Source organism: Malurus melanocephalus, unplaced genomic scaffold (genome assembly GCF_030028575.1).
Source record: "Malurus melanocephalus ecotype Western Australia unplaced genomic scaffold, MMel_1.1 scaffold_233, whole genome shotgun sequence".
NCBI classification, from domain to species: domain Eukaryota; kingdom Metazoa; phylum Chordata; class Aves; order Passeriformes; family Maluridae; genus Malurus; species Malurus melanocephalus.
Window position 1 is genome coordinate 1,048,959 of NW_026623465.1, and position 27,872 is coordinate 1,076,830.

General features: G+C 47.3%; 2 protein-coding genes across 2 annotated transcripts in view; one reads left to right on the top strand and one right to left on the bottom strand.

Moving 5' to 3' along the window:
* Positions 1-1,665, top strand: part of STAB1 (stabilin 1) — a 53,048-nt gene extending 51,383 nt beyond the window's left edge. The window contains exons 68-69 of the mRNA XM_057374771.1: positions 15-179; positions 274-1,665. Coding sequence (XP_057230754.1) covers positions 15-179; positions 274-324 — 216 coding nt within the window. The 3' untranslated portion in view covers positions 325-1,665. The remainder of the gene's footprint in view (positions 1-14; positions 180-273) is intronic.
* Positions 1,666-1,757: 92 nt separating this feature from the next.
* Positions 1,758-27,777, bottom strand: NT5DC2 (5'-nucleotidase domain containing 2). The gene is made up of 14 exons (XM_057374770.1): positions 27,453-27,777; positions 20,784-20,968; positions 19,980-20,054; positions 18,159-18,214; positions 16,433-16,526; positions 12,742-12,870; positions 9,660-9,720; positions 9,309-9,411; positions 8,774-8,875; positions 7,448-7,529; positions 4,350-4,436; positions 3,801-3,941; positions 3,539-3,603; positions 1,758-3,069 (listed from the first exon to the last, which is right to left on the bottom strand). Exons 1-14 carry the CDS (start codon positions 27,694-27,696, stop codon positions 2,808-2,810), a joined length of 1,686 nt encoding a protein of 561 aa, XP_057230753.1. The 5' UTR covers positions 27,697-27,777; the 3' UTR covers positions 1,758-2,807.
* Between the last annotated feature and the right edge of the window lie 95 nt (positions 27,778-27,872).

A 27,872-nucleotide genomic window follows, 5' to 3' on the forward strand; every position in this document is an offset into this window, starting at 1 on the left:
CGCTCCCGTTGCAGGCGGATCTCCGCGCGGACGAGGAGCAGGAGGAGGAAGAGGAGGAGGCGCAGCCCCGGCCGGAGCGCTCGGGCCCCCGCACCGCCCGGTGCCGCCCGCAGCGGCCGCTCGTGGCCATCCCCAACCCGCTGTACGGCAGCCACCTCCCCGACTACGAACCGCTGCACGTGAGCCACGCCCCGCGCTCATCCCGCCCCGCCCCGCGCCCGCCCCGCCCCGGGCTCACACCGCTCCGCTCTCACACCGCGCTCTCTCCCGCAGGAACCGCCCCTGGCGGACGTCGGCACCGACCCCCGCGGTTTCCCGCAGTGACTTCGCACGACCCCGACCGGACCGCACCGCCTCGCGGGGAAATAAACAGCTCAGCGCCACCGGCTGTGCCCGCGCCTGCCCTCCGCCCCGAGCCTCGCCGCCCCGGCCTCCCTCCGCCCGCCCCCAGCAGGTGGGAGCTACAGCCCCTTCTCGACCCCGCCCCGAGCCCGTCATGGCCCCGTACGAGGTGATGCCTGGCAAACCTCCAGCTCCCGGGGCTCAGTTCAGCYGCTCCTACGGCTGTATGGCCCTTAGTGTTTGCGTGCAACAGCCSCGGGGCCCGCTGGCCCTCGCTCCTGTGCCCTCACACTGCCCCCGGTCAGGTACGAGTCACGTCAGTCACCACCCCCGGCACCCCTTCCCTCCCCTCCCGGGTGCCCCTGCCTGCACTACCGCTGTAAGAGCCCCGACTGCTCCGTGCTGAACTCAGCCTCGGTCTCTCCGATGCCCACCCCGGCTTCAGCCGMGGCTGCCGTCGGTCGTGCCCCCAGGAGAGGCAGAAGAGCCCCACAGAGCACAATGAGTGGGTTAGTCCGTTAGTTACACATGCTGCAGACGTTTATTGAGCTACACACTACATCCAGCACAAAGACAAACACCACATGCACCTACTACAGGTTTGATTAGAGGGGCCATGTTAACAGATTGTCTAAGCCACTGAGTTGAGCATGAGGCATCTTGAAAGTCTGCAACAGGCTGGCACATGGCACAAAGACAAGGCAGTGAGACACAAGTGACAGACTGACAGGCCACCCTGGCACGGCACTGGGGAGGAACATGCAGGAGAAGATATGTGTGTGTGTGTCTGTGTGTGTGTGTGTGTGTGTGTGTGTCTCTGTGTGTGTGCGTGTCACTCACTGAGGGTTGCTGACACACACAGCGCCTTTCTCTGAGTCACAGCTCCTGGCAGAGGGTCCTCCACACTGCTCTGGTTCCCCCTCTCAGCTGCCCCCACACTGACACCCCCAGCCCCTGCAGCATTCACCACAGCCCAGTGCTTACAAGGCACTGGTGCCTCACCCCATGCTCAGCCCCAGTCTTCCTCCAAACCCACAGCCCAGACATTCTGCCATCACTCATTCATGTCTTTGCCTGCTCACTGCCAGACCTCCTATCTTTGTTCCTTCTCTCGTCCCTGCCACTTCTCACCCCTGAGAAAGCTGGCACTATCACCCTTGTGCCATGTCCAAATGTGTGGCAGTGAGTGGAGGAGGAGGACCAAGGCAATCAATATCTCCACCCCTTCATCCTGTGGCCATCCCTTCCCAAACACTAACCAGCTTTCTGATGGCATGAGCTCCCWTTCCTAGAGCCAACCAGTATCAGAGTGGCACAAACTCTCCACACTCCCTTCTCTCCTCACCTGCCCTCTACCCCTCCCCAACACCCTGCATGACCCTGGAGCTGGCTGAAGCCTGGACCAGTAAGGCCCTGAGCCAAGTGCAGAGCGCACTTTCTGAACCTCACATCCTAAAGCAGCTCTCACCCTGCTGGGCCTCCTGCCTCCCACTCTTGTCCCATCCTTATACTCTGCCATCACTATTASCATCTCTTTGCTCTTCCTCCTGCTGAGGAGGCACCAGAGGGCTTTACCTGGCCTCGCTTCCCTTTCTCACCCCCCAGACCCAGCAGCACTTCACACTCGCCCCCTCCCCAACTTTCCTCACCTGTCCCTCCAGCCACTTAGGCCACATCTCAGTGAACAGAGTTGGACAGTCACCTGCAGCTTAACTGAAGGGCTGAAAAAATCCCTCTGCACCTCACAACAGACCACACCACATCAACTGCCAAAAATATTGATGTCACATGGCACCAAACCCAAAAATACCAACAGTGCACAGCCTTAAGCTCACTCAAAAACCAGCCATGTTCCCAAACAGTAACTTTGAGACCCTGTGACCTACTCCCACACCCAAGGCTTGCACATCCTGCCCAGTTACCTACCAGAGTCCCCATATGGACAGACCAGTCTGGTGGGGAGCAGGATGGGGCTGAGGGCTGCTGGACAGGTAAYGCTGCTGCTGCTTTGTCTTGTAATGCACGCACTGATGGGATTGGTTGCCCAGCTGGCAGCCCTGACCCTCCCTGTCCACCTGCAGAGTCATTCACGCTGCAGTCCCAGGCTGTGGGGGCAGCTATAGACCTGACACACCTCGTTACACCTCCCATGGGTTGCTCTCCCCAARCACTGGAGACATGGAGCTCTGTGCCTGAGCCACTTGTCTGGGCACGGAAAGTGGCAGTRTCCCACCAGCACTGGCCCTCCAACTCACCTAATCCAAGAGAGGACTCCCTGCACAAGCACCCATCCTGTCCAGCCTGCAGTGCACTTCAGGGAAAGGGATGGAGCCAGTGAAGGGAGAAAATAAACACACCATCTACACACGTACGCAAGTGTCAAACGCCCTTTAGTGGTAGACAGAGGTGCTGCCCGGCCCCGCTCCAGCCCCGGCTGTGCTGCTGCTGCCTGCAGTACCTGCCCTTCACCGGATGTGCACCATCTCCTCCAGGAAGGGGGTTTTCATGCAGCCCGTGCAGAGCTGATCCATCCAGAGCGGAGCCTCGTGCTGCAGAGGGGTGCGCCGGGGGTAGAAGGTGAAATTCACGTCGTAGTTCAGCAGGCAGCTGATGGAAGCCATGTAAATATCAGAGAAGCGCACCAGCCGGCGGGAGAAGTACGTGGGGTTATGGAAGGTGCGGAAGATGCTTCCAAACTGGGGGTTGAACAGGTTCTTTGTCAGCGACCTAAGAAGAAAGACACGATGCTCTGTAGATAAAACCGTGGTCACAGATTCTTCCCACTCCCTTAGCCCTGGGCCACCCCACTCCCTGAGCATTAGGGGATCACCCCAAGTACCCATTTCCCAGGCTGTGATGCAGACCAGTCCCTGTRCAGTGAGAGTGGTGAATATTCAGTGCACTCTTACTCTACCTGTTACAAGCAGTGTCAGGAGCTGCAAGAGCTGCAGTAGCAGACAGCCCACCAACCCTTCCCAGCACTCCTCTTCCCCACCCTGCCTTCAAACCAGTCCAACCTGCCAGGCTGCAGGACTGCACTGCTGCATGCCCGCCGCTCAGAGGAAAGTGACACCAAGCAGGACCGGAGTCCAATAGCTGCAGCATCATTATCCCCAAAGCAGGTTAGAAAACAAACCCACAGTGCAGGACTGGGAGCTTGTGAGAGGCCTCATGAGTGAGGGGGGACAGTGCTCACCTGATCTCCTGCCGTTCCTTCATCCACTCCAGCAATACTTGCTTTGACTCTGCATCCTGATACATCTGCAAAGASAGCAGTAGAAGGCACCACATTCCTCAACACATCTCAGCTGCCTCCATTTTCCACTGTAACTCACAAACCCAGAGCCCACTGCACCAGRAGGAGGATATTTTTGAGAACCGGGCAAGATGATACATCCCCTCATCCCCAAAATTCAGATTCAGAAGGCAGCATATGACCTGTCTTGCTCAGCCATTACCTGCATTCTTTCCAGCAGCCCTGTCAGAGCCTGCTGCCAGGTCAGGGAGTGCATGTACTGCTCTGTGTTTATGATCCGGATCTCCGTCTCCAGTTCAGGAACGATGGCTCCAGTCCTCCAGCCATGACGCAGCATGAGGTCCTGAAGGTCAGGGTGAAAAAACAACCAAGAATTCAACATAAAGACTGAAAGCCAAACACAACCCTGGTTCTTAGAAGTGGGTTTGTTCCCATTTTGGATTCTCAGGGGACAGCCATCCATGGCCTGTGCCAGTAGCAACCAGCCCCTGGTCATCAGGATCAGTTGCATGAAGCATCTAAAATGGTGTGATCAATAGAAACTGCTCTCAAATTCACAGACTTTACCCACAAAGTACTTCAGGAGCCCTTTCTCCGGTGCCTGCCTCTGACAGCCTGTGTGTCCTGTTTGGGGGGCACCCAGCACAGCCCAGCCCTGAGCACTCACAGCAGGCCCTGCCTTATCTCCAGCCCAGCTGGGGCCACATGTGATTGCTCCCACCTCACTGGAGAGCAGAGATATTTCACTCACCGCAAGGTCACTGTACAGATGATCACCAAAGTAGAGCACTTTGGATCCACGCCAGCCCGTCAGCCGCAGGAAATCAAAGAGGTTGCCCTGCAAGTGACAGGAGCACAGAGTGAAACGTGGGTACARGCCACCTTACCACATGCAGGTGTGAGCACTCCCATGGAGTGTCAACCTGCTCTCTGCCCCACCATCTACACAGTGGTTTCTGTCATTCCCTGCTTCACTTTCTTCCTATGTGACAACCCTCTGTACATCCCTCAGCTTTTTTTTAAGGCTAGAGAAAAGGCAAAAACTCTTCCAAAGAGTTTTTGCAAACAGGGAATTCAGGGGAAATTCTGTGTTCTAGGGCAAAGCACATCAAGAAGACAACTTGGTCTAAAAAAGCAACAAAAAGAGGTAGTGTAGGGGCCAGAAGACAACTAAATTAGAAAAGCCTGAGGATGGGCAGAAAGAGCYCCTGGTGTTCTGGGTTTAAAAGTTGTTGATCTCAGGTGATAATGATTTCACCCCAGGAGCACCAGAGGTAAGGSGAGCACCATCAGGCTTTTCCAGTCAGGAGCTGTTCTACATCACTGACCACCATCCCAACCTCAAAGATTAACAACACCCACATKTCCACAGGAATTGTTTAACCAAGCCAAAGAACCAGGCAGCCTGCACAGATTCACAGCTGAGTAATGCAAACCAAACCCCACTCCAAAGCACCAGCTAAAGCACAGCACCAAGCAGCTTTCAGGGCTTTCCAAACATCCATACCCAGAAGACACTTCAGGCACTACTTTTCCATCTTCACACAAGTTTTTCACACAAGTAATGAAAAAACCCCACTAGGAAAAGAAAAGGCCCCATCAATGCCAGCAGACCAGCACAAGCAGTCAATGCAAACCCATGAGCCACTCAGCAGCAATCCCTCCAGCCAGTCTCCAGTGGCAGGAGAGAGCCAGCACCCCCAGCCACCAGCACCAGCCTGCCCAGAAAGCCCCCARACACAAGGCAGCCCCCACAGCAGCCGTGGCAGCTTGTATGTACAGCTAAGGCTGCCCAGAACCAGGCTGCTGGGCCTTCTGTTACTGCAGCATCCCTGGAGCTGAGCACTTAATAGCACAAAACAACAGGACTGGACAGGCCTCTGCACTTCTTGGACACAACATTGCTGCTGCTCAGGAAGCCAGTGGCAGAGCAGGGAAATGGACCACAGCCTTGGAAGGAGGATAGTACTGTGCTGTGTGCTCAGTCACCTCAAACAGCAATGGACCTGACTGCTAGGAAACTCATGCTTGGAGATCCATGGAGCCACAGAGCTGTTCTGAGACCCCAGATCCTGTTCTCTTTTCCCCTTGAGATCACAGACCAGGGGAGGGATGGGAGTACAAACTTGCCACATACAGAAAACACTACACATCTGTCAGAACCCAGGGACTAGAGGACATCATTTCAGTCTTCCAGTCCCCAGGGCAAAGCACCAATCCCTGTGGTCCCATTCATGGGATAACTACAGCAAAAAAATTACCATCAAGCCATGCTTCAGGGGACAGGAACAGCTCAGAGGCCTCTGGCAAAACYACCAGCAGAGCAAGGTCCATGGCCACTAACACTTCCCAGAAAGAAGCCACTCCAAGAAACCAAAAATCCTGGAGATGGGGTGGGCTATAACCAGGATACACACTGTCACATCCCAAGAACCACAGTTAGGCAACAGCCTGAATACAGTTAGATAAACACCATGGTGAGGGAGAAGTGGAGAGGAGCCCAAAATCCTACCTATCCCTCCTTCTTCTCTCATCYTTTCCCTTCCTCAGTGCACCATTCACATAGGTAAGCAACCTGTGGGCACAAGATGTAGGTTGGCCAAGAGCAGGATTTAATGCAGCAATAAACTCCATGGCTGAGGTGTGCCTTTTCTCCTGAGGGAGCTGGTAACCCACTGGGAATGAGCTCTACTTACATGTTCCCAGCTCCAAGCTCTTGGCAGGGGATGGGACACTGGCCCAGCACTTTGGCAGACCCACCAAGGCTTCCTAACAGCACTACTCRAGGACACGACCTGCTTTGCTACCACAGGTCAGGTCCCAGCTACTTGACCCGAGTCTCACTAACAGTTTCTTCCCGTGGGATTGAACAGCTCAAATAACCAAGAACAAACCGTCCTAAAGCCAGAGGCAACTTGTCTCAGGGGACAGAGCAGCTGCAAGGACAACACCCAGGGCAGCAAGTTCACCAGAGCAGCAGCTCATCTTCAGACATGCTGGTCATTCTGGAAGGGGAGTCAGGAGCCAGGCTTTGTACCCTTTTTGATGCTTTGTACCCTATTTRATCACCCTTGTTTCTCTATTCCCTTCTCCACAAATCCACCTTTTCCAACCTTATGGAGAGCAATCTGGAGTGAGGTGTGGAAGATCTTTGTATGCAAAACAGGTTTCAGAGAACTGTGCCTTCTAAGCCTCAAATACCACACCCTTGGGAGCCCCTCCAGGGCAAGAGTTTCAGGAGCAAAAGAGCTGAGGGAAAAGTGCACAATTGGCTATATCAGAGCAGAGCTCCCAGGGTGAAGGTTTCATTGCACATGGGGTAGGGGACATTCACTAGCCTCTCCTACACATCCAGAGGATGTTTCCCTACCACCCCATCTCACACAAACAGGGCAGCAGCAGGGAAAACYCAGCCTGGCAGAGGTAATTCAGCACAGATTCTCTTGGGTAGAAAAGCAAGCACCCCATATCCTAAATTACCTGACCCTGCTCTGCCTTTTCCCACTTATCCCAGGCCCTCCATCCCTGATACCTGGGGGACAGTGTCCTACCAGACCAGCGAGGGCTTATGGGGACAGAGGGCATCTGCCACTGCCCACAGCCAGCCCAGAGCTCAGRGTGTGTCTTCTTATGAACACCCTCTACCTACACAGGTGCTCTTTTCAAGGACTTCTGTCTTGCACTTTTCAAACACGAGCAAGTGTCCTACAGCAGAACCCGTCATTTCCCCTTGCCCGGACCAAGCAGATTGTCCTGTTTTTCCARTAATTTCCAGAACTGCAGGTGTGTTGTAAGTTCCCACCATTTCAGACTCCTGCTTCACAYCCCTTATGTAGCCATTCATTTTACCTCTTTGTAGATCTTTCCCTTCTCCAGCTGGTTTATTTTGTCCCACTGCAGTGAGCCTTTATCATCCAGTTTTCTAAAAGGTCTGGGGAAAAACAGGGGGGGGAGATGTTAACTTCTTTTGATTTTTGGTGATTGTTACCCAGCAACCAAAGCATTTGRATCACAAAATTTGTTTACCTATGTAACAACTTGAAATAAAAGCTCTACATGAGTTCTAAGTGACCTTCTGGGCCTTCTGCACTATTTTTCTCGGGGGAAGAGAAAGTGTGAAAGGGAAATATCTTTTCAAAATGTGTCCATTGACTGTAACCATTTCATGCCAAAATCCCTAACAACTCTTCTTGCTTTTTGCATACAGAGAGGGGGAAAATAATCATAATGATTCCCTCTGAAATGGCAAGGGCAAGAGGGCTTTGCCACAAAACACTTTGTGTGCTGTTCCAACCTGGCTATGCCCCAGCCCAACAGAGACCATGGAATGTCCTAATAGGATAAGGCAAGTCTGCAGAGACAAGGGGAAGCAGTCCCCATGCTGCTTTCAGCAGATAAACTGAGCTGTCTCCTGTATATCCTGAGGGCTTGTCATTACATTCCCCACTCCATGAGAGGATCTTGGGCACCAGGCAGCCATAGGTTTTATTTCTGAGAGGGCCAGATCCTCATAGCACCAGGCTGAACTTGTAAAGCAMTTCACCTGCAACCCATGAAAAAAACCTTTACCTGGCCAGCACAGCTTATAAAGCCATTCCATAAATTTATTCCAGCCTATGCCAATGGCCTGGGAAATGGGGGAGGAGAATACATACAAGGGAAAGAACAGACCAATCCCTCAACAAAGCAGACACAAGTTCCCAAAGCAAAGAATTCAAAGAGCAAAGTAAGGACAGCAGCCTGTCTCTCTCTCAAGTAGTCCCTTGGCAGTTTCTCACTGACCACAAAACCCATCTGCCATGTACAAAGGCTCCCAGAGCTGCCAGTTCCCAAACAGCATGTATCCAACCAAACAAGACCCCAAAAAATCTCAGAAAACAAACCACACAGATACTCTGCGGTGGGGAACAGGAAAAGGAAAGATTTTGTCACACTCTCAGGACCATGAAATGGCCAGCTCTCATGCCAATTTTAGAAACACGTTTTCTTCTCCACTTATTCCCAGACTGGTCAATTCTTGCCTCCTCAGAGAGTATCTGAGAGGACAGTGGAAGGCTGAATGCCTCCTGGAGCTAGTCTATGCTTAGCAAATCACTGCTTTCTGGCAGGCCAAAAAAGCAGTTCCCTGYGGGGAGGGGGCCCCAAGCCTCAGGCAGGGCTGTCCTGGACACTTACTTCCGCCGGTCAGTGAAGAAGTTGGGCTTGTCCGCTTGCACAATGACCATGTCAAATAAGTCCCGCCAGTTCTTGCCAACCATGTGTTTCATTCCTTTGTCCCTAAAGGCAAAGGAATAGAAAAATTAACAGATCCAGTACACTGCATCTTTACAACAGTATGTCCTAAATTCGCTCTCATTTCAGTAACAAAGCAAACAGATTTGTGAACTCCCCCAAGGCTGTCTCATTGCATGAAGTACTGATGCTGTGCTTTGCTTCAAGCTGTCACACACTTTCTTCTGCACCACTGGAAGCCCAGGGAAGACTGTGATGCAGAAAACACTGCTAGAGGCAATAGAAAGTGTCAGCTCTAATATTGTGGCMAGCCACAGCCTTGTAACTTCTCCAAAAAGTGAGATCACTGCTGTGGGTGCAATATCCACCATAAGCAGTTCCCAGTGAGCTCTCCTGATTACTGCCACAAAACCCTGTCCCATACAACTCCCAGGTGCTCAGAGGAGGGAGCCCATCGATGTGCAATAACAGTACTCACACAAAGCTAAAGGGACTGTTTGTGATGAGGAACAGTTTCTTCTTGTGGTTCACCAGTCGGTTCAGCACAGCGTAGATTTCATCCCCGTGCAGAATATACCTTTCTGTATCAGAAGAAACACACAGCATCAACCAAAACACTTTGGCACATCAGGACCACATTTCTATAAACCAAACTAAACCTAGCCCCTACACCACTAAGGATGCAAAAGGTCTGAGTTAAGATTCACCTTAGGCAGGCAGGTAAGGAATCACCATGGTGACAAACTGGCCTTCCTAATCCCCATCAATCCTACCTAAAGACTAAGGAAGTGACAAATCAATTTTGGCACCAGTGCTCTATTTAACTCACCCATATCTTTTTCAATCCATTTGTACATCACTCCTTTCACATGAACATCTCTAATTGCATCCTAAAGAAAAGAGCAGGGGAAAAAAGTTTCAGTTTTACGCATGGCATTCCTATTTCCCAGCATGCAAACGTACTGCCACCACAGAGGGACCAAGGCAGTAATGACACATCCCCTCCTTGCTGAATGAACAAAAGCTCCATCAATGCTAAGCAGCAGAGCATGCCCAGCATGGCTCACCAAGATGCCAAAAGAACACAGTAGCTGGATCAGCTGATGCAGGATAAGGGAGCAAACCTCAAAACTTATTTGTGAAGCACAAGGTCCTTCCTGCTCTTGGAAACTAATGTTAAAACACTGGTTCCAAGGCAATAAAGACTGTGCAACTCCAAAACCATTTACTGTCCCAAAACTGTACTGCCTCAGACATTGSATGGGTTTTATTCCTCCTTATGACTGTGGAAGCTCTGCCAAGTGTGACCCAMAGGATAGGAGCATGGCCACGGCAAACAGCAGCAGACAAGAGCATCTGTGATACCAAGATGCTCCACACAAACCAAGGAGGGCCACAGCTCCTAGCCCTGGTGGCCAGTGTGCACAGGCAGAGCAGAAGCTCCCTCCAGGAGGGTGGCACAAAACACAGCTGGGAGGGRAGCAATATAAACCACATGTTGACAAGGGCATCCAAATTTCCTCTATTTTCCAGGCCAGAAGCCAAGATACAATAAATTTTTGGACACACCCAACTGAGATTCTGCCCAAGTTTCCATCCAGCAAGATATGCCAGATGCACAAAATCATTTCCAGAGCAGCAACACTTTGCAGTGTTTGCCCATGCAAATGCTTGTTTTAACAGCACTGTTTTCATCCCTGACAGCTTACACAGGAAAACAAATGCTACCGTTCCCCAGATCCCTTAAATCACTGTCACACTGTGTGTGCCCCTTCATGAGTTGACCTTTCAACTGAGCCCCACACTCACCACTGACATTGCCACAGTGACACTTGCCACACAGTTACTGGTCTCAGGGCAGTGCTGGGGAAGCCTCCTCATGACCCTAAAAATCATTTCCTTCAGAGCTCGAGAGAACCACAACTTAAATGGGGATGATGAAGGCAGAGGCACTACCACTTCAAAATGGACTTTTAGGAGCTTCTTTCCACCATGTGGATTTGAGTGGCAAAAAGGCAGACATCACATCATATTGCCTTATTGGAAAGAATCTGAACAGAGAGCAGGAGCTCTAACAAGAAAACAACTTTCTCTTAACCAGCGCTAYCACTAAAAGCAAGGAAAACTACCTTTGAAGAGAAGATTTCAGTGTGCTCTTTCCCTATACCCCTGCTCTCCAAAAAACAAAAGAAGAAGACAAAAAAAAAAGGGAAAACTATAATGTTTCTGCAGGTAAAATCTTGGAGCCTTGGTAGGTGCCAAACAGGGCTAAAAAAAAGTCTCCAAAGGGAAGCAGGGTAAACTGTACATTTTTACTCTCAAATAAGAAGTGACCAAACCAGTGTGACAGGACTACTTGGATTACATGTCAGCTTCAGCCTTTGCCACATCCCAGGGTCTGCCCTTTTGACTCGGTGCAGTGCCTGCAGCATCTAACCTGCTCCCAAACACACAGGCTGCATCAGCATTTCCACCAGGAGCTCCAGAAGGGTGTCAGACTAAGCCAGTRCTGTACTAACAGCTGGGCTATGCAAGTCCTCTGGGACATCTGCCTACCAGCACAGAGGGGGTCTCTGTGCTCATGTTCATAAAGTATTTCTTTGCACTTGAACTTGGGTACTGCAAAGGCATAAGTTTTGTTTATTCTCATTGTACAGGAAAGAAGCAAAAGGTCTGCTGGTGAGAGCACATGACAGTCCCTAGTTTCAGTAGAAATTTCAGGTATTGCCACAGATTTTCTGTCATAGTTCTCCCTTTGTCTGCTTCAGTTGTTCCTCAGGGATGACCACATTCTCCACCAAAAGGACAAAGCCAGGATTAGTACTCAGGAGTCTGAGGCTGGACCACACCAGCTTGTCCTGTACTGAACACGTATCAGGCAGTTGCAACCATCCCCCTGCTCTCAAGATTTCAATTAGGAACACCATTTTGATCTCAAAAGAAGGTTCAGAAGGTAACTGTTCCCAAAAGGCCTAAGGAGTCAGCTGTATCCCCTCTTCCCATTTTCCCCAGCCAAGAGTAAAACCAACATCCAACTCTTGAAACACGTCTTGTGGGAAATGTGCCGGCACATTCCTATCAAGCGCCAACAGAAGGTCAGGACTCACAGCTGACAGGTGGATCCTTATCACAAAGCAGCAGCACAGACATGGAGCTCCATTTCCCCGTGGAGCCCATTTCCCTCACAGAAGTGAACCGACTGGGTGAGCCTAAGACTCCCACAAGGTACAAATCCAAAACCTTTCTCAGTAGCAAAAGGAATAAGGAAAATGTGTTGTCTGTCAGCTAAGTCACCCAGAGCAGCAATCTCAAGCACTTACATCTTGCCTGCAGCATTAACTGAGAAGTCAAACAGCCTCCCCAACAATGCTGATAATCCCATACAGCCCTTTCAAGTGCCACTTAACACCTTGGAGTAAATGACACATGAAAGCTCCAGTCASCCACTGGAAAACATCCCCAAAGACTATTCTGCAGCTGCAAGGGGTAGAGGATTCTCAGAGCAGGCAAGGACAGGTRTTTTACAACAATCACTGTATAAAGTAAACTGTTTGGTACATGGTCAGACTAAGCACCTTTGAAAAATGAGATACTAAGGAAAACACACTTGAAAAGCCTGCAGAACCAGAAAACATTTACACAGGCTTTGTAACATATTTCCCACGGAAAGACTTTCAACCTAAGCAGCCCAGGCACTGCTGCAGAGATAATGTACAGCAATACCAGCTCTGCAGTATAAACAGAACCCAAACATGTTCTGAAAACACAGCTTTGAATATTCCCTGGAAAGTCTTTGATTTAAAGGGGCAACAGAGGTGTCATATCAGGCTGCTCACTGCCAGCCCCTKGGGTTTGGGTACTGCAGAGCTCACAGGTCTGATGTGGAGTCAGTTGGGGGGCAGCTGACTTACAGATATGTCCTTGTAGAGATGCACCTGGTCAAACTCAATGCCATGAGTGATGAAGTAATCAATGACTGAAGAGAGCAGTGTCATTTCAGGAAGAGAAAAAATGTCCATAAACTGCTTAAGTGATGGACCCTGGAAAGCAAAAAAGSAAAGGGACACATTAAACCAAAAATACAGAGAAAAAAAAAAAGCAAAGCCAACAAACTCCTATCACACAGCATCATCTGGAATATATTCCAGGCTAACAAAAAGAAAAACACTAGTTTGGGAAGTCCCAGCCACTCAGCCAGAGTGAACTAAAGCAGTAACTAGAACAATTAACATTGATGAGAGAGAGGCTTTTCCTTCACATACATCATTAAACAAACCCASCATCATTAATACCACAGGGTGAAGATGGAGAAAGCGGAGAGTCAGTCTCAGACATTTTAATTTCAGCCCCAGGCCCTCTGCTTCCCACCTGGACTCTTGGCATTAATACAGGTGCCAACAGACACCTACAGCAGCAGAAGAGGTCCCATTGCTCATCTAAACCAGGCTGTKACACTGGACACAGGGCACCAAAGCTGCTCAAACCACACTCCAGTGAGGTTTCACAATCCAGCGTAAAAATCACTCCAGGTTTGTCAATGCCTGTCACTACAGAAAACCCAGAGGAAAAAGAACTCCAACCCACCCAGCAGTCAAATGGAAATGAACAATGAAWTCCTGACCAAGGAATAACACCCCTTGCATTAGGCAAAKTTGCAGYTCTCACAYAYATTTGCTATTGTTATTGCCTATCAATTACAAACCTATCAGCAGGCAAAGAGCCAACTTTGACTYCAGAGAGGTCTTCCAATAAAATAAACTTTGTTTATTCTGTATGTACCACCTGTGCAGAGGACAGTGTGTCTCACTGGCAAGACGAAACTGGGATCAATTTTTTCATCTTCCATCAGTACAGTTCCAAATCAGACAGGGGCACAGGTACTAAAGTCCCATATAAGGGAAGCAATTTGGGAAGCACACAGACCTCTCCATGAACCTGGTCACCAGCAGAGCCCTGGCAATCCAGTCACATCATGCCTATTCATRAGCTTTAAGCAATCCAGGACTTACAGCTGGGAAGTTGCAATGCTGTAGGATAATACTGGGCCACTTCAGAAAGCATTTATTAGAGCTGTGTGAAAGACAGACAAGAAAGCAGCATTCAAAAGACCACAGAAGGTGCAGATGGTGGRAGCTGACAGGGCACTTGCTGCCTATTGATAAACAGGTGGGCCCTGTTGCGCCAGTAACAACAGAACATCTCCCATTTAGTCTGGTCAGGTAATGGTGCACAAGACCAGCCCTCTTTGCAGCCCTATCTAAAGGCAACCTTGGGGCAACACAATTTGGGGTCAAAAGGGCAAAGAAACAACAAACAGCATTTTGCCTGAGGTGTATTACAAAAAAATGCTGCAATCAAAAGCTATGTTGGTGTGCTGAGGGTTATACAGCTTCCATCCATCCAGCATAGGACAATTTCACCTACAGCAGAAAAGAAAACAAAGGGCCATACACCACACACAGTGGTGCTGCTTAGGGATACTCACTGAATCCTTCCAACACTTCTGTCCATTTTGAGGTCTGGTTGCTAAGGGATTTTTTTCTCCCACTAGCAAAACCAAAAGTTCCTGAAAATATCCTTCATCTTTTTCTCCTGTTCAGAGATTCTGAGAAAGAAGCAAGAGGGACAAAGGCAGTTCCTACTGAAATAACTAGGTATGGGATTCAGCAGAGCACAGCAGAGCAATGACCTGTCCTACCTTTCAATACCTTAAGTATAGAAGAGACAGGTAAATGTTCAGTGTTAACAGCAAAGATTTACCTTYGTCAACTCTGATTTCATTTTTGTGCCTTGGATCATTTTCCTGCAAGGCAAGTCCAACCTCTCCCAATTCCCTCTAGTGGCCTTGACTTCCTTAACCAGCCATTGTGAGTCATGGTAAAATTATACTGTGCTTTCAGAATATGCTTTTTCTACAACACCCATGAGTTCTCCATCTTCACTAGAGKCCATCATGTGTAAAGCCACACCAGCTGCAGTGTCTAACCCTGGGCAAGATCTGTGCCCACTACTGCAGGGTGCTGGGATGCTGGCAGCTRTCCACACACTCCTGCTAACAGAGAATCAGGAAAACCCTGAAGGGTGAGTATTTACACACTTCAGCCATATCAGYCCCACTTCTCTYGTTTGCCTCTTAGCAACYTTCCTGCTGCCCATACAGCAATGTMAGCATGGCAGACTAAGGAGGACAAATCCAAAACCCCTACTAAAGGCTCACTCCATACCAGTTCACTGCACCTACTCACCCAACAGTCATCTTAACCCATCTATCATCTTTCTCCCTAATGTGGGAAAATATGTCCTACTTCATGGCACAGGTTGAGCAGAAATCGCTGAATGCAAATGCCATTAGTTGCAAATAATTTTGTTCTCTTTGAGATCAGCCTATTAGTTCATGGAGTCTTTTACATTATTAGGAGAGCAGATTCACCTCTTCACAAAGAATAAGCTGATAACATCTGGCCACAGAAATAGAGATATATCAAATTTTTCAATACTAACTACAGGAAAGAAGAAAACACATGATATGTACAAAACAGCACAGAAAGGCACCTCAGCATGAGCACCTGGTCCTACAGAAGGCCACAACTCGAAGCAACTTTCATGTTTACAGTTATTTAAAAAGAAAGGTGAAATMATGTCAAGTTTGGCAGGAGTGAGGAGAGTTGCACAGCAGAAGGCTAATCGAGGGCAGTTTACAGACAAATATCAAATTTAAACAGGAATGTCCTATTTCAAAGCTGGAAACATCACTGAGCTATAAACAGAGTATATACTTATCCAGAAAGCAACTACTCAGATTAATCGTTCCCAAGAGAGAAAGAGAAAAATCAAGAAGTGACTGCTGGAGACTTCACGCAGCAGATTCACAGGGGTATTACCAGAGGAAGTGTGCACTTCTTCCAGCTTCCCYTAAGGCAATTGGACTAAGGCAACAAACAAAGCAGTTCTGGGAGAAGGGATGTGAATGGTCCCGCTTGGCCACTGYACCACATGAGACACTCAAGGAAAAAAAATCTCTCCTAACTTCCTCTAGTTCAGGCAACCAAAGGATTTCTACAGCTCCTACAGAAAGCATCAGTACTTCACTGCCCCCTCCACTCATGGAGGCCAACCCTATGAATAATATCCCCTGAGCAATTCTGAARGAGTGTGAAGGGGGATCCTTTACATGAAGGGAAAAAAACACCCTACCCAAAACCAAAGAGAGAACGGCATTGCAAATACCCTTCTGTTACACAGACCCCCCTCCTGCACAGCTCAGTGCAAACACCAGCACTGCAGGCTGCTCCGGTAGCTTGGGAGCTACATTTGGCCRAGGAACAAGCAGGGAACATCTCCCTATCAGTCTTCAAAGCCATTCAGCTCTAGGCCAATAGCCCTGGTATTTAGAAATACTTTGCAGATGTCTTTCAGATGCTAAACTGCTAAATAACCTCTGGGGCATATTCCCACTAGAACAAAAACATACACTGCAGCTCACTAGGGACTGAGCCTTTCCAAGGGAGGCTGCAGTCATTYACATGTGCATACAATTCCCTCTGTTTTCCAAGCTGTTCACAGAGCTGCTGCTGCATCCCAGCAGCCAAAGGCTTACAATACCTTGCCATAGAAGTCACTCATCTGGTACAGGGGGATGTGCTGTGTACCACCATAGAGTTCAATCACCTCTTCATCAGGCACTGGTTTGAGCCCTCTAGACACAAAACAACAGTTTATCAATAATCACCAGTCTGCACAGTGCTACAAACTGCAGAGAAAAACAKGATAGGGCAAACAGGCTCTTTTCTAAAACACACTAATTCCTCTTGCTCAAACTAGACAGGCAGAGAGCTCTAAAGACTCACACAATATCTTTCACAAGACATTCTTCAGTCACCTTGTTTGCTTCTACAAGTTAATTGATGGGCTTTATCCACATTCCATCAGAGTCCAGCCAGAGGCTTCTCTCTGTCTACTGTCAATTTGCTGACWGGACTGCCCCACCAAATCAGCCCCACGACCTGACTTAGGCAGCACTGGATAACTAACTTGGTTTGGAGATGTGGCTTCCTTCTCAGTTTTCCTAAATAGAACAAATTCTTCTCTAACACCATTTAACAGAACAGACTGCTTTCCCCCCAGAACACCAAAACCAGGGGTATGGCTGAGCTGTGTGCTTCATGAACATCAGGTTATCTGACTGCTGCAGGTTATACCTCTTGCACAATTTTGATGACTGTTTGCTCAAGCAGTAAGCAACTTTCCCTTTCTCCTTTTCTACTCAGTTATGATACAGTCTCCAAGAAGTTAAATGTTGCCTCAGTTGTGCTCAAAAGCAAATGAGAGTTAAGGACACTCCAAGAAAGACAGTTACAAAAGGACATTAGGGAAAAAAAAGATTTTAAATGTGTTTTCACTTAAAATCTTTCTATGAARCTGAAGTAAAATATGGGGCAGTACAAACCCCTGTTCCCCTCACCCCCCAAGCTGGCACTCAAAGAATCAAATTCTCTCTGATTATGAAACTCCCTTTTTAATATTCTTAGAGTGTTTACTGTAACTGAAGCTTAACAGCAAAAGGGCAGAGATCAAGGGAAAAAAACACACTGGCTTCCATGCTCAGGAAGGAAATACAACATAGGACTTAGAGGAGCTTTGCTACTGGTGTCTATTAATTCCTACTTCTTACACACCAGCCCCACTCCTCTTTGGGGCAAGGTATTCTGTCAATCTCCAGTCTCAAAAATCTTTGGAGAAAAAATTGCTGTGCACAGTTTCAGCCACTTATTCCAGAGCACACCCAGCTCTTCTTGGAGAACTAAAGGAAGACTAGAACAACATAGGCCTCAAAGTGAGCCCAGATTCTGATGCATTATTACTGTATTGGCATGTCTGTGCTGCTTTAAGATTTAATTTGCACATCCAGACCACTCTCCAAGGCACAGCAGTACACTGCTAGAATACTGGAAAAAAACAGGCCCATGTGTGAACCATATCCAGAGGAGCCCTTTCCTAGTGGCACTGTTTGCTCTCAGGTGTTAACCCAGCCATGCTGTAGCAGCAACTCAGACACCACAGAGTGTACGTGACCAGATGTGTTATTAACCATTACAAAAAGCTCCAGGTCTTCCCTCCCACACTTGGCTTGAAATGCTTGAGAAAAAATAACTCCCTGCAATTATATGCCAGGTAAGCATTTGAAGCAAGCACAAACAGGATTAGCCAGACAAGATTGTGCTCTGCTCAGGAGACAAAACAGAACATATGTCATGAACATACACTGAGATGTAGAAATCCACCTTTGCATATATGAGCATTTAGAAAATGATATTCAGAACTGACAGACCTATATGCCGTCCCCAGCTGGACATAATGGAAAGCATCGATCTTCATGAGAAGACTCTGTGATAAGAGATAGATATTTAGTGTTAAAATTGTGTTACTGTTAAAATTTACACTTATTAAAGCTTAAAGTCCCACAYAAATGACATTTAAAAAATAAACTTGAGTATGAACATCCCACATCTATGTACTTTAGGCAGCAGTTATTCTCCAGCTACTTTAAGACACACTTTTTCATACTGTGACTTTTTATTGGCCTCTCTGGCAAAARACCATCTTTCTGTGAATCAAAGTTTGCTACACTCAGTTTATAAACAGGGATGCAATTGAAAAACAGGGACAACAATGTGTCTGTGACTCAAGAAAGTCTATTCTTATCTGCCTTCCAAGAACACACACATTCCAAAGGAGCTTTGGGTGCACAAGATTTCTCCCCACATTTATCTTAAGCAGAACTAAGTGGGCAAGTTTGTTTAGAGCACAGCTGCATCCAGTCATTTTCTTCACACAAGAAGRATGTCCCCAGTAGACATTGAAGCAAAGATGTTCAGGAGCACACCAGACTGGTAACATTTGCATTTTTGGTATCAGACTCGCCTAACCAKGAGTCATCCTCCTTCTCCATCATTCTGAAGCTGTAACACAAGTCCTTGGGCTTGGAAAGCAGCCCCACATTAACAGACAGCCCACCGCAGCTTGCGTAAGGAACACAGCATCAAACTTCTTTCATCAGGATACAGTATCCACTGCATCTTGTTACACTGTGGGCAGACCTCCCAGTAATCTCTGAGGAGTGCAGGCAAATATGCTGAAAGTTTTACTTGGACAGGCACAACCCATATTTCTGTGTATTTTGCAAACTCTGATCTTGAGAAAAGAGAATTCTCTACTTTTTACTCACTCAAAGGGTGCTTTGCTTGGCCAGGCCACTCGCCTGTATTTCTCAGTTATACCAGCCAAAGATTTAAACAGAGAACGAGCCTTTAGTTTCCCATAGATCTAGGTCTTGCTTTGTAAGGCCAGAGGCATGAATGATCTGCTGCCATACTCACCACAGTTAGGACAAAAGTCACAGAAAATATAGCTCATTCTCCTTTTCCCCTCCTGCTGGAGAACAGCACACACATTCCAGCCTGCACTGCCTGCTTGCCTGAATTTTTTCAAACTCAACATAAAACTACTAAGGTGAARCAACTTTTTCTGCTGTATTCCCACCTGACTGCCTGGCTGCAGCAGCCAGCATGGCATCACTCGGCATCAGGCTTTCAGGGAATCGGTCCAAAGCACTGAAAAGGGTTAAATCTAATGCCTGCACTCTGCTTGCCTGTGTTCCTAAGAAGCATGCATCTCAAGTAGCTTGGGTCTTATTCCAGACAGTCCTATTATTCGGGGTGGGGGGCGGGGAAGGCTTCCTAAAGCATTCTCCCAACAAGTCATTTCTATTATTAGAGAAAGACATTATGCCTCTGCTCCTGGCAAATACTTGTAGATGCAGGGTTGAGTTTTGTTGTTTAAATTTCCTGAAAGACAGAAATGACCACACAAACAAGCTCAGTTTTCTATTAATTAGCCTGTGGAATTAACTGACTTTTAAATAGGCAAGGCTGTACCAAAGGCCTTTGCTAGAATGTCCCGTTCTGCTGGAGGCCAGGCTGGCACAATAGATATCTTTCCTTCGGGAAGAACCCGTGCAATGAAAAGCACAGCCACACAGACTCACTGGCAATTTGGTGATAGATGTTGTTGCAAGCAATGACAAAGTATTTCCRCTAAAAACATAACAGTGGAAGACAAAGCCCAGGAGGGCAAACTTTGTACAGCTTACCTTTTGTACATCATAGTGAAGTCCACGTATGGCAAAGCCTGGAATGTAGTCATACTTCCCAAGACCTTCTGGATACTGGGAAGACAAACAGCAACATCATTAAAGTATAAGCACCAGATAATCAACAAAATCATTTCACCTGTTGAGCTCATATAGTCTTCCCTATTTTTGCCCCTTCAACAAAGAAAGTGGATGAATGGAGTAAGACAAAGGATCAGGATACCCAAAACTAGTTTTTCTCACGTAAGGGACWCCAGTGAAAAAGCATCAGATTCACTAAAGCAGTGAGGACACTTCTTGTAATCTCCATTCAATGCATGTGTTTGGTATAAACTGGCACTGCAGAACCCCTCTAAACAGAAAGACACAATGAGAAAACATAGAGCAGTCACCCATTCCAAACAGGGTGTCTGTTCTGGGACATGCTCTAGGGCAACATCCCATCAACCCAACCAGCACAAGTCAAGTCCTGTATAGTTTCAGTRTTGGTCCATGGTTTATGTTTATCCACCATGTGCACCACCAACCAGAAATTCTGTAAGCATTATTTTCAGRGTCAAGTACAACTGACCAGAGCTTTTCTAGACTAAGGCTCACACTCCACATTTATAAATCTCAAGAATGYACATCATGTTAAATTATCTCAAAGGAAATTAATTCTGCAATCAAAGATTGTGAAACATAACATTTATCTCAATAAATCAAGTACTTGACACATGGGCACAATGCCTGCACAAGCATGTCTTGGGCATTGCAAAGACAGCAACAAGCTTAATTGAGTGGAAATTTTTAGTACCTCATTACCTTGAATTGTTCTATTAGGATGTCTCTGGCAGTGTTGAAAATCATGGAGTGTAGTAAATTAGAATACTGTGCTAATGTGTAATCATAGTCAAAGCCATAGATCTCCACATCTCCCAGGCTGATCTCATTGTTAGCGTAGATTGCGGCCGGGTTGAGGAGATTGCAGACTCCTGGTGGAAGGAGATCTAAGAGAAGGGAAAGGAGAGAGGTTAGAGAAACTGAGAGGATCACTGAAGTTTAGACTTTTGCTCTGGACCTGATAGCAGCCAGAAATACCACACAGCAGCAGCAGCAAAGGAGAACAGAGCTGCTGTTGAAGGCTGCTGCCTTTAATTCAAATCATCTCCCTGTGCAAAAACACACTGTGAAAYCTCTGGCTGCACCTGGAGATAATGCTCTCCATCCATCTGCACAGTAAGACTGACCTTTTGTGCCAGGAAGCTGCAACACAATGTCGCCTGCTCTGGCCTACATGAAGCAAAGCAGAGCYGAGGTTTTGAAGTGTCAGATTTCTATCTCAGAGCAGCTGTGGTKTCTGCAGGCATCAATGTGAAAGGTAGCTGTGATAAATCACCAGAAAAAAACACACACCCCTCACTTAGAACCTGCACAAGCAAACAGGCTAACTGTCCTCTTTGGAAAATCTAGATTACTCCAAATCAGAAATTTTGAGGTTTGTGTTTTGTCATTTTTTGTTTCTCACGGAGGCAACCAGACTTCATGGAGAAACCCTTCAAGTATCATTAAGACACAATTTTGCATTAATGGGCAGCATAAAACAAGGCTTTGTACAAATACCGACGTGTAAAAAAACAACCCACRCTAAGTTGCATGCTCCTGGAGCATGCAGTGCTGATAGCAACAAGTTATCTRCTTTTCTCTGATAAACAGCTGTGGAAACAGCTCAGTCCTTGCATGTGGTTTGTCACTGCAAAGCAGGGTTACTGTTCAAGATGCTTGGGAATAACACTTTGCATCCCAGATCATTGAGAAAATGGGATTAAGTGACCAAGCAGCCAAACTGCATATATATCCCTGTCCAGAGCTAGTCCAGGGAGGAGAGCTTTCGCTCCACTCCAATCAGAGAGGCAGGAACAGATCCTCCCACAGGCTTCCCACTYCATGAGAACCATCCATTGCAAGAAAGGGCAATAAAAATAGTTCCCTGGAGTAGATTGCCTGGTCACAACCACACTGGGGGACAGAGAGGAAGGAGACATTTCCTCCCTCTTCAAAAAGAGGTAATTTTCTCTTTGAATGATAGAAAAAGTGCAGGCATTTCCCAGATCCTAYTCAGCATCAGTGGGTAAGATTTTTTCTTTTCCTACCTTAACTTTTGGCTTTTAGCATGAACCCCTGTGCTGGTTCTTTAGTGCATCCTTGCTATAAAATCATATTCCATCTGAGTCAAGGACAAAAAAATACATTAGAAAGAGATACCAGCCCCTCCTAAAAAAGACTTTGTCTGGAATTATAACAGAATTTAGGTAAAAGACTTAAGTACATTTGGGAGCATTAATTCAGAGAGGTAGCCAAAGAAACAGGATTTAAATATTTCAAAATATTTATTTTTCAGGGGAGAAAATGGCTATGTTACAAAACATACCCAATCCCTCTCTCCTGACTTCCAYTTGGCCTTCAATTGCAATTCACCAGATCACGTGGAGAGGAATCACTAGAAAATAAAGTAATATATTAAGGCAGGAGGGCTGACTTACTGGCTACACATCAGGAACAAAAGCTCTCTGTCAGTGCTCTGCTGGTGGCAAAGTTCCTGGAAGAGGCTCAGGAGAGCAGAAGCAATCCAAGTACTTTCCACTGAGATTTTAAAAGATGGGAAATATAAATAGATGATCACAACTTTCATCATAAGTGCTCTTTGCATCATAAGCAAACAGAGCTCCACTTCCTGTCCTCAACTCCAGTCAATTTGTGGAAAGACCTTTTTCTAAGCATACACTGGGATTTGCTGGGTGTTATTTTTCCTCCTCAAAAGGAAAATGATGACACAACCTTAATCACATCTCAGGGAAATGTGCAGGGCTTTCCTCTTCTATTAAAACACTTTTTTCTTTTTATGAGAAATGCACCCAACTTCCTGTTACAATGTCCCTACACAGAGGTCAAGCTCTTCCAACATTCCCTTTTTGCTAAGATTCAGGACAACAAATTTTGATAGTCTGAAAGCATCACAAAATACTATTGCCTGAACCCCCTCTCTCTTTTCACAGAAGACAAGAGAACCTTCTAGATTCAACCACACATGGCAGCCACAACTTCTGCAAAAATATCAGGAAAAACTAAGGGAGCGGTAGGATTTTGTAACAAGGAGAGGGTAGCCTGAGCTTCACCAAGCAAGTCCTATCTAYGATCAGAAGCAGTAACTGTGCCACAGCATGATTTATGAAGTGCATTTACACTCACTAAGTCTAATACTCCTCCCTGCCAGCCTCAAATGTACAGAGCCTCTCTGCTGTCCTCTGACAGCCTCTTGCCCAGGTCATTTTGCCCCACCCACATTTTGTCAYTCATACCATGTTCTCTCTTACCTCATAAGGGCTGAAAAAGGATGCACACACCAGCCAGAGTGATTTATARCCACTGCCTCACACACAACGTGTTCCCTATGCACACTTCATCAAGCACCACACGTCTCCTTGCTGTGTTTCCTATTAGACACTTGCTCTGTCCACCCCATCATCCTACATCTTCGATTTACAGTAATTTCAAAGCCACTGCTTTCCTAGGAAGAAGGAAAGCAGTGAGGCTGTCCTTTTGCAGYACCCTCCTCAACAGAGCTCCAGGTGTCCATCTCCTTAAACTTATGCAGTCTCTATGCAGGTTCCAACGAGAAAAGGCAAAATACACGACCCAGGAGCACATACAAAATCAGTTTCCATACAAGAGCCCAAACACACAAGGGGTTTACTGAGCCAGGTTTCAAGAAGCTTAGTTTAATTGTGTGTTTGTTTTTGGGTTTGGCTGGCTTTTTTGTGGTGTTTTGTATGTTTGTTTGTTTGTTTTTAAAGATAACCACCTGGGTGGTTACCAATCCTAAGAGCTTAATCAAATCCTGGCCTGCAGACTTGGGCACTGCTGCTCTGTTGATGTTCTGCACGTAATCTGCCAGGGATCTGTGTCTCAGATTTCCTGGCAATTGTCAAATCAAAACAAACAGACACCCACCAGAAGCTCATGAAGATGTTATTTTTCAAGAACGATAGCTTTTGCTTTTCCTTTGCCAAGACACCATTACAGATTGCTGGACCAATATGATAAATTAAAGAAAACAACTGCACAAAACAAAATTAAAACCAATTTTGGTTATTAAAAAAGAATAATAATTCCAACTGCTCTTTTTATCTGGGTTCTAACTGGAAAGGCAGACAAAATCATGTTTAGTCACTGCCTACTCAGCGCTTCACCCAGGAAGCATGATCTAAGGGAGAAGCAGCATGAGCACATCTGAGGATGGTGTRGAAAAAAAAGCCGCTCTTGCACTGGATGCAGCCCCAGGAATTTGCCTGCTTGCACAATTTGCTCTGGTTTGCAACTCCGACGGTTTTTAGGGAAGTGTCTGCATGTCCACCACACATGATGAAATTCAGCAACAAAGGCAGACCACGAGAAAGTGTGCTTGATTTCCTATATCTTTTACACCTGGGTGTAAATGCAAGTAAACATATATCTCCTTCATTTTSCACCTGTGAGAACCTGGACAGCTGCTTAAATCAGAGTAGCTTCACGAGCACACAGGTGTCTCTTCTCTGGCAATAACCTACATTGTTAGAAAGCAATTACACTCAATCCCCAACAGGAGAGCAGAGATGGAAACAAAGCAGGTAATTAACTGTGAGAAACCACTAGAGACGCCATATGGCCCATTCTGATGTGAAAAACACTCTGGCCATGAGGTGCCAAGCGGGTCTCCTGCTTTCCTGAGCTCCCGGGGCGCCAACAGCATCCTGCAGGAAATACTCCTGTTCTCTCAGCCTCAGACCCAGTATGTTAGTGAAGAATAATACATAAACAGAGCAACACACCCCATTTCTCACACCCTTTGTACTCCCTGAGTCCAACACAGAAGACATCTGTACTAATTTTTTTGTAAGACAAGCAGAGAAAAGAAGGATACAGAGAAGCAGATGGCCATTATCCTCCATGTTCTTCAGGAATCAAAAAGTTTCTCTTGTTCACGCTGAGTTGTTTTCTAAAGACAAACTGCCAGTTTTCCTCCCTTCCAAGTACCCCTTTATCCTTCTGAAGCGTTATTTTGTGCCACTTCCTGCAAAGTGCTCCCATTAGCCAAAGCAGATGTTTCTACCAATAGGATAGGAAGGGAAAAATATTATCTAAAGACCATTTAATTTCAGATGTTAACAGACCCTGAATTTATCCCATTATGCCTAAATATCTTGGAATTTCCTGCCAATTAAATATTCATTAACTAAAAGCAATACCAGAAATTCAAAAATTACATTTTTAAAATRCACAAAGGCACTAGAGAAACGCTTTCAGAGTTTTTCACAAGAAAAAATGGGTTATATCCAAGAAAGCAGAATTGAAAAGTTTACATAACTGGTCACTCTTCCAGTTCTGGCTATTCTCACACTTAGCCATGCTTAAGCTTGTCACACAGAGACAATAAGCTTGCAGATATTGTAAAGGTTCCTTTGGAAATGAGTTAGTGCAGCCACATTTACAGATTTGGAACACCTAGGAAAAAAACAACACTTGCTTATAGCCAAAGCCTCAGTGGCTTGGCAGTCCTCTTGTGTCAAGATTGGATGTTTCCTAGAGTACAAGACTTCAAAGCTCACTGAGAGAGCTTATCGGCCTTCCCTGACACTTATCAGATCAGAAAAGAGCAAGTCTTGCTCAACTCCAAGTCTGCCCCAGCTCAATGCTCAGGAGTATTGAGAAGCCAAGAGCAGACAATCACCTTCACATCGGAGTTAGAAATCAATCAAGCACGAAGGAACAGAATATGCCACGTTTTACACAACTGTTYAGTCATCAAAGTAACAATTCAAACCAACTTGGACCAACTCTGTCTCTTCCTGATGAGACTTGAATAACAGCACAGTCTTGAAATTTTAGTTTGGGGAGCTATTTTTTTAAACAAACGAGAGCCTTCTTATTCAACATATCTGTTGGCTACCTGGAGGTTTGTGAACAGTCTGTTCTGTAACACATGTAATAATTTACCTGAGTTCATTTTGCATTTACTCCTACTGATTACTTCTCCACCTTAATTTCTAACTGTATCTATTGCATCCCAACAGAGTTACATGAACACAAACTTCACAATCTATCACGTAGTAAACCAAGCATTTTGCCAAGAGATCATAACACAGCCTATTAACATGCATCTGTATTTATGGTTTCAACCCCATTGTGGAGAAGAAAAAGAATGCCTTTGAGGATATCAAGGTCGAAACAGCAATAGAAACATTGCAAACTGGAATTTCTTTCAAGCAGTTGGACTAAAACCACAACTCAATCTTGGAAAAGGGTATTAACATAAGTCCTCTGTCAGAACCCTGYACTGCCTTCAATCCCACTGGGAAAGGAGCTCTCATCCTGGAATGCAGCAGGCTGAGCACCTAATGGATCAGCAGCCACTTGCTTTACATTTGTGCATCATGAAGGACTTGAGATTTTATGTCAAATCCAGTGTGCTGGAAGGTAGAGGAAGAAGGAATGACAGACCTTGCCAATCTCAGAACAGYGAGAGGGTTCTTCCAGATGCCTATGGCTGGCTGCCGTCCTTATCCAAGCCCTTATGTAAATAAAAGCTAACAGAGAGCTCTTYAATAACAGGCACAAACTCACACTTCCTAGCTCTCTACAGTGCTTACCTTCAGCAAGGATTACAAGAATCAAGAGATCATCAGGAAAAAGTTCCCTGCCCTCATGCCATTAAAGCTATTTTTAGGAGAGTTTAATACAGTGGAGGTCTGCTGCAAAAAAAACACAATCCAGTTTTACACACAGACAGATTTGGCTAGCAGTCTAAGTTTTCTCCTAGCTTGGCAAGATTTCAAAGTACTCAACAGAGCCAGGTAACTTGTTGGTGGGAGAAGCAGAAACACACACATTCATGAGCAAAAGGTGTGTCACACGGGGAACACAAACTAAGCTCAGGACCAAGACACATCCTAGGAGCTCAGCATCAGTCTTCTCCAAGTTTGCCCTTGTGCCCGTGGCGAGTTGGACTCGTCACCCCTTCACTCTATTTGTCCTAGTCCAACCGCGATTCCGGACGCCAGCCAACGGCAAACTGGCGAAAAAGGCAACAAGCCCTTCATTCAGACCATTTGCCATGACAATGCCCACGGGAAGGAGGCCGGCTGTGAAGAGTCCCATACACCCTGCATATCCTGAAACGCTGAGAGCAGCCGGGGAATATGCACAGAAAGAAGCCCAGGATGGGGAGAGGAAAATCAAGACCAGATTTCAGAAAAGAAACCATCCCAGAGAACCGCGGGCAATGGGAGGTGTAGATGGGATCTCCGGGAAGAAAGGCTCCTAACTCGGCAGCTGCACAGCCCGGGCAYGTCCCCAGGGCTACGGGGCGGGGAGAGGCACCGAGATGCAAAGAGGAGAAAGGAGAGGAAAAAAAAGGAATTGGAAGGCCGGCCCCGCAGGACGTGGCAATCCCCTTACCGTAAACCAGCTTCTTCATCTCGTGGTACCTGGCCCACAGGTAGGTCTTGGTGTCGGCGCCCTCGGCTGGGACGGGCTGGCTGCCGGCTCTGCCGGGGGCAACTGGGTGCTGCTCCCGCGGATGCCCGTGCCCGCCGTCCCCGGTGGCTTTGTGCCGGCAGCTCTGGCAGGACACGGCCACTGCGAGGAGCCGGGGTGCCGCGCCGCCGCCTCTCCGCAGCGCCGCCGAGCCCAGCGCCGCCATGGCCCCTCCGGACGCCGCAGCCTCGAGGAACCGCGCACGGCCGGGACTGCTCGGCGTCGCTGCCCGGCCCGCGGCGGCACCGCCGGGCGGCCAATCCCCGGTGCGAGGGGCGGGACCGGGCCGCGCACCGCCCAGAGGGGCCGGGCGGGGCCGGGGCCGCGCTCGCTGGGCGGGGC

Coding starts and splice junctions, on each gene's coding strand:
- NT5DC2 (XM_057374770.1), bottom strand. CDS start 27,696: ATGGCGGCGCTGGGCTCGGCGGCGCTGCGGAGAGGCGGCGGCGCGGCA. Junction 16,527..18,158: donor CAGCTGGGGACGGCATATAG/GTCTGTCAGTTC, acceptor TTTTGTGTCTAG/AGGGCTCAAACCAGTGCCTG. Junction 3,070..3,538: donor AAGGAACGGCAGGAGATCAG/GTGAGCACTGTC, acceptor CTTTCTTCTTAG/GTCGCTGACAAAGAACCTGT.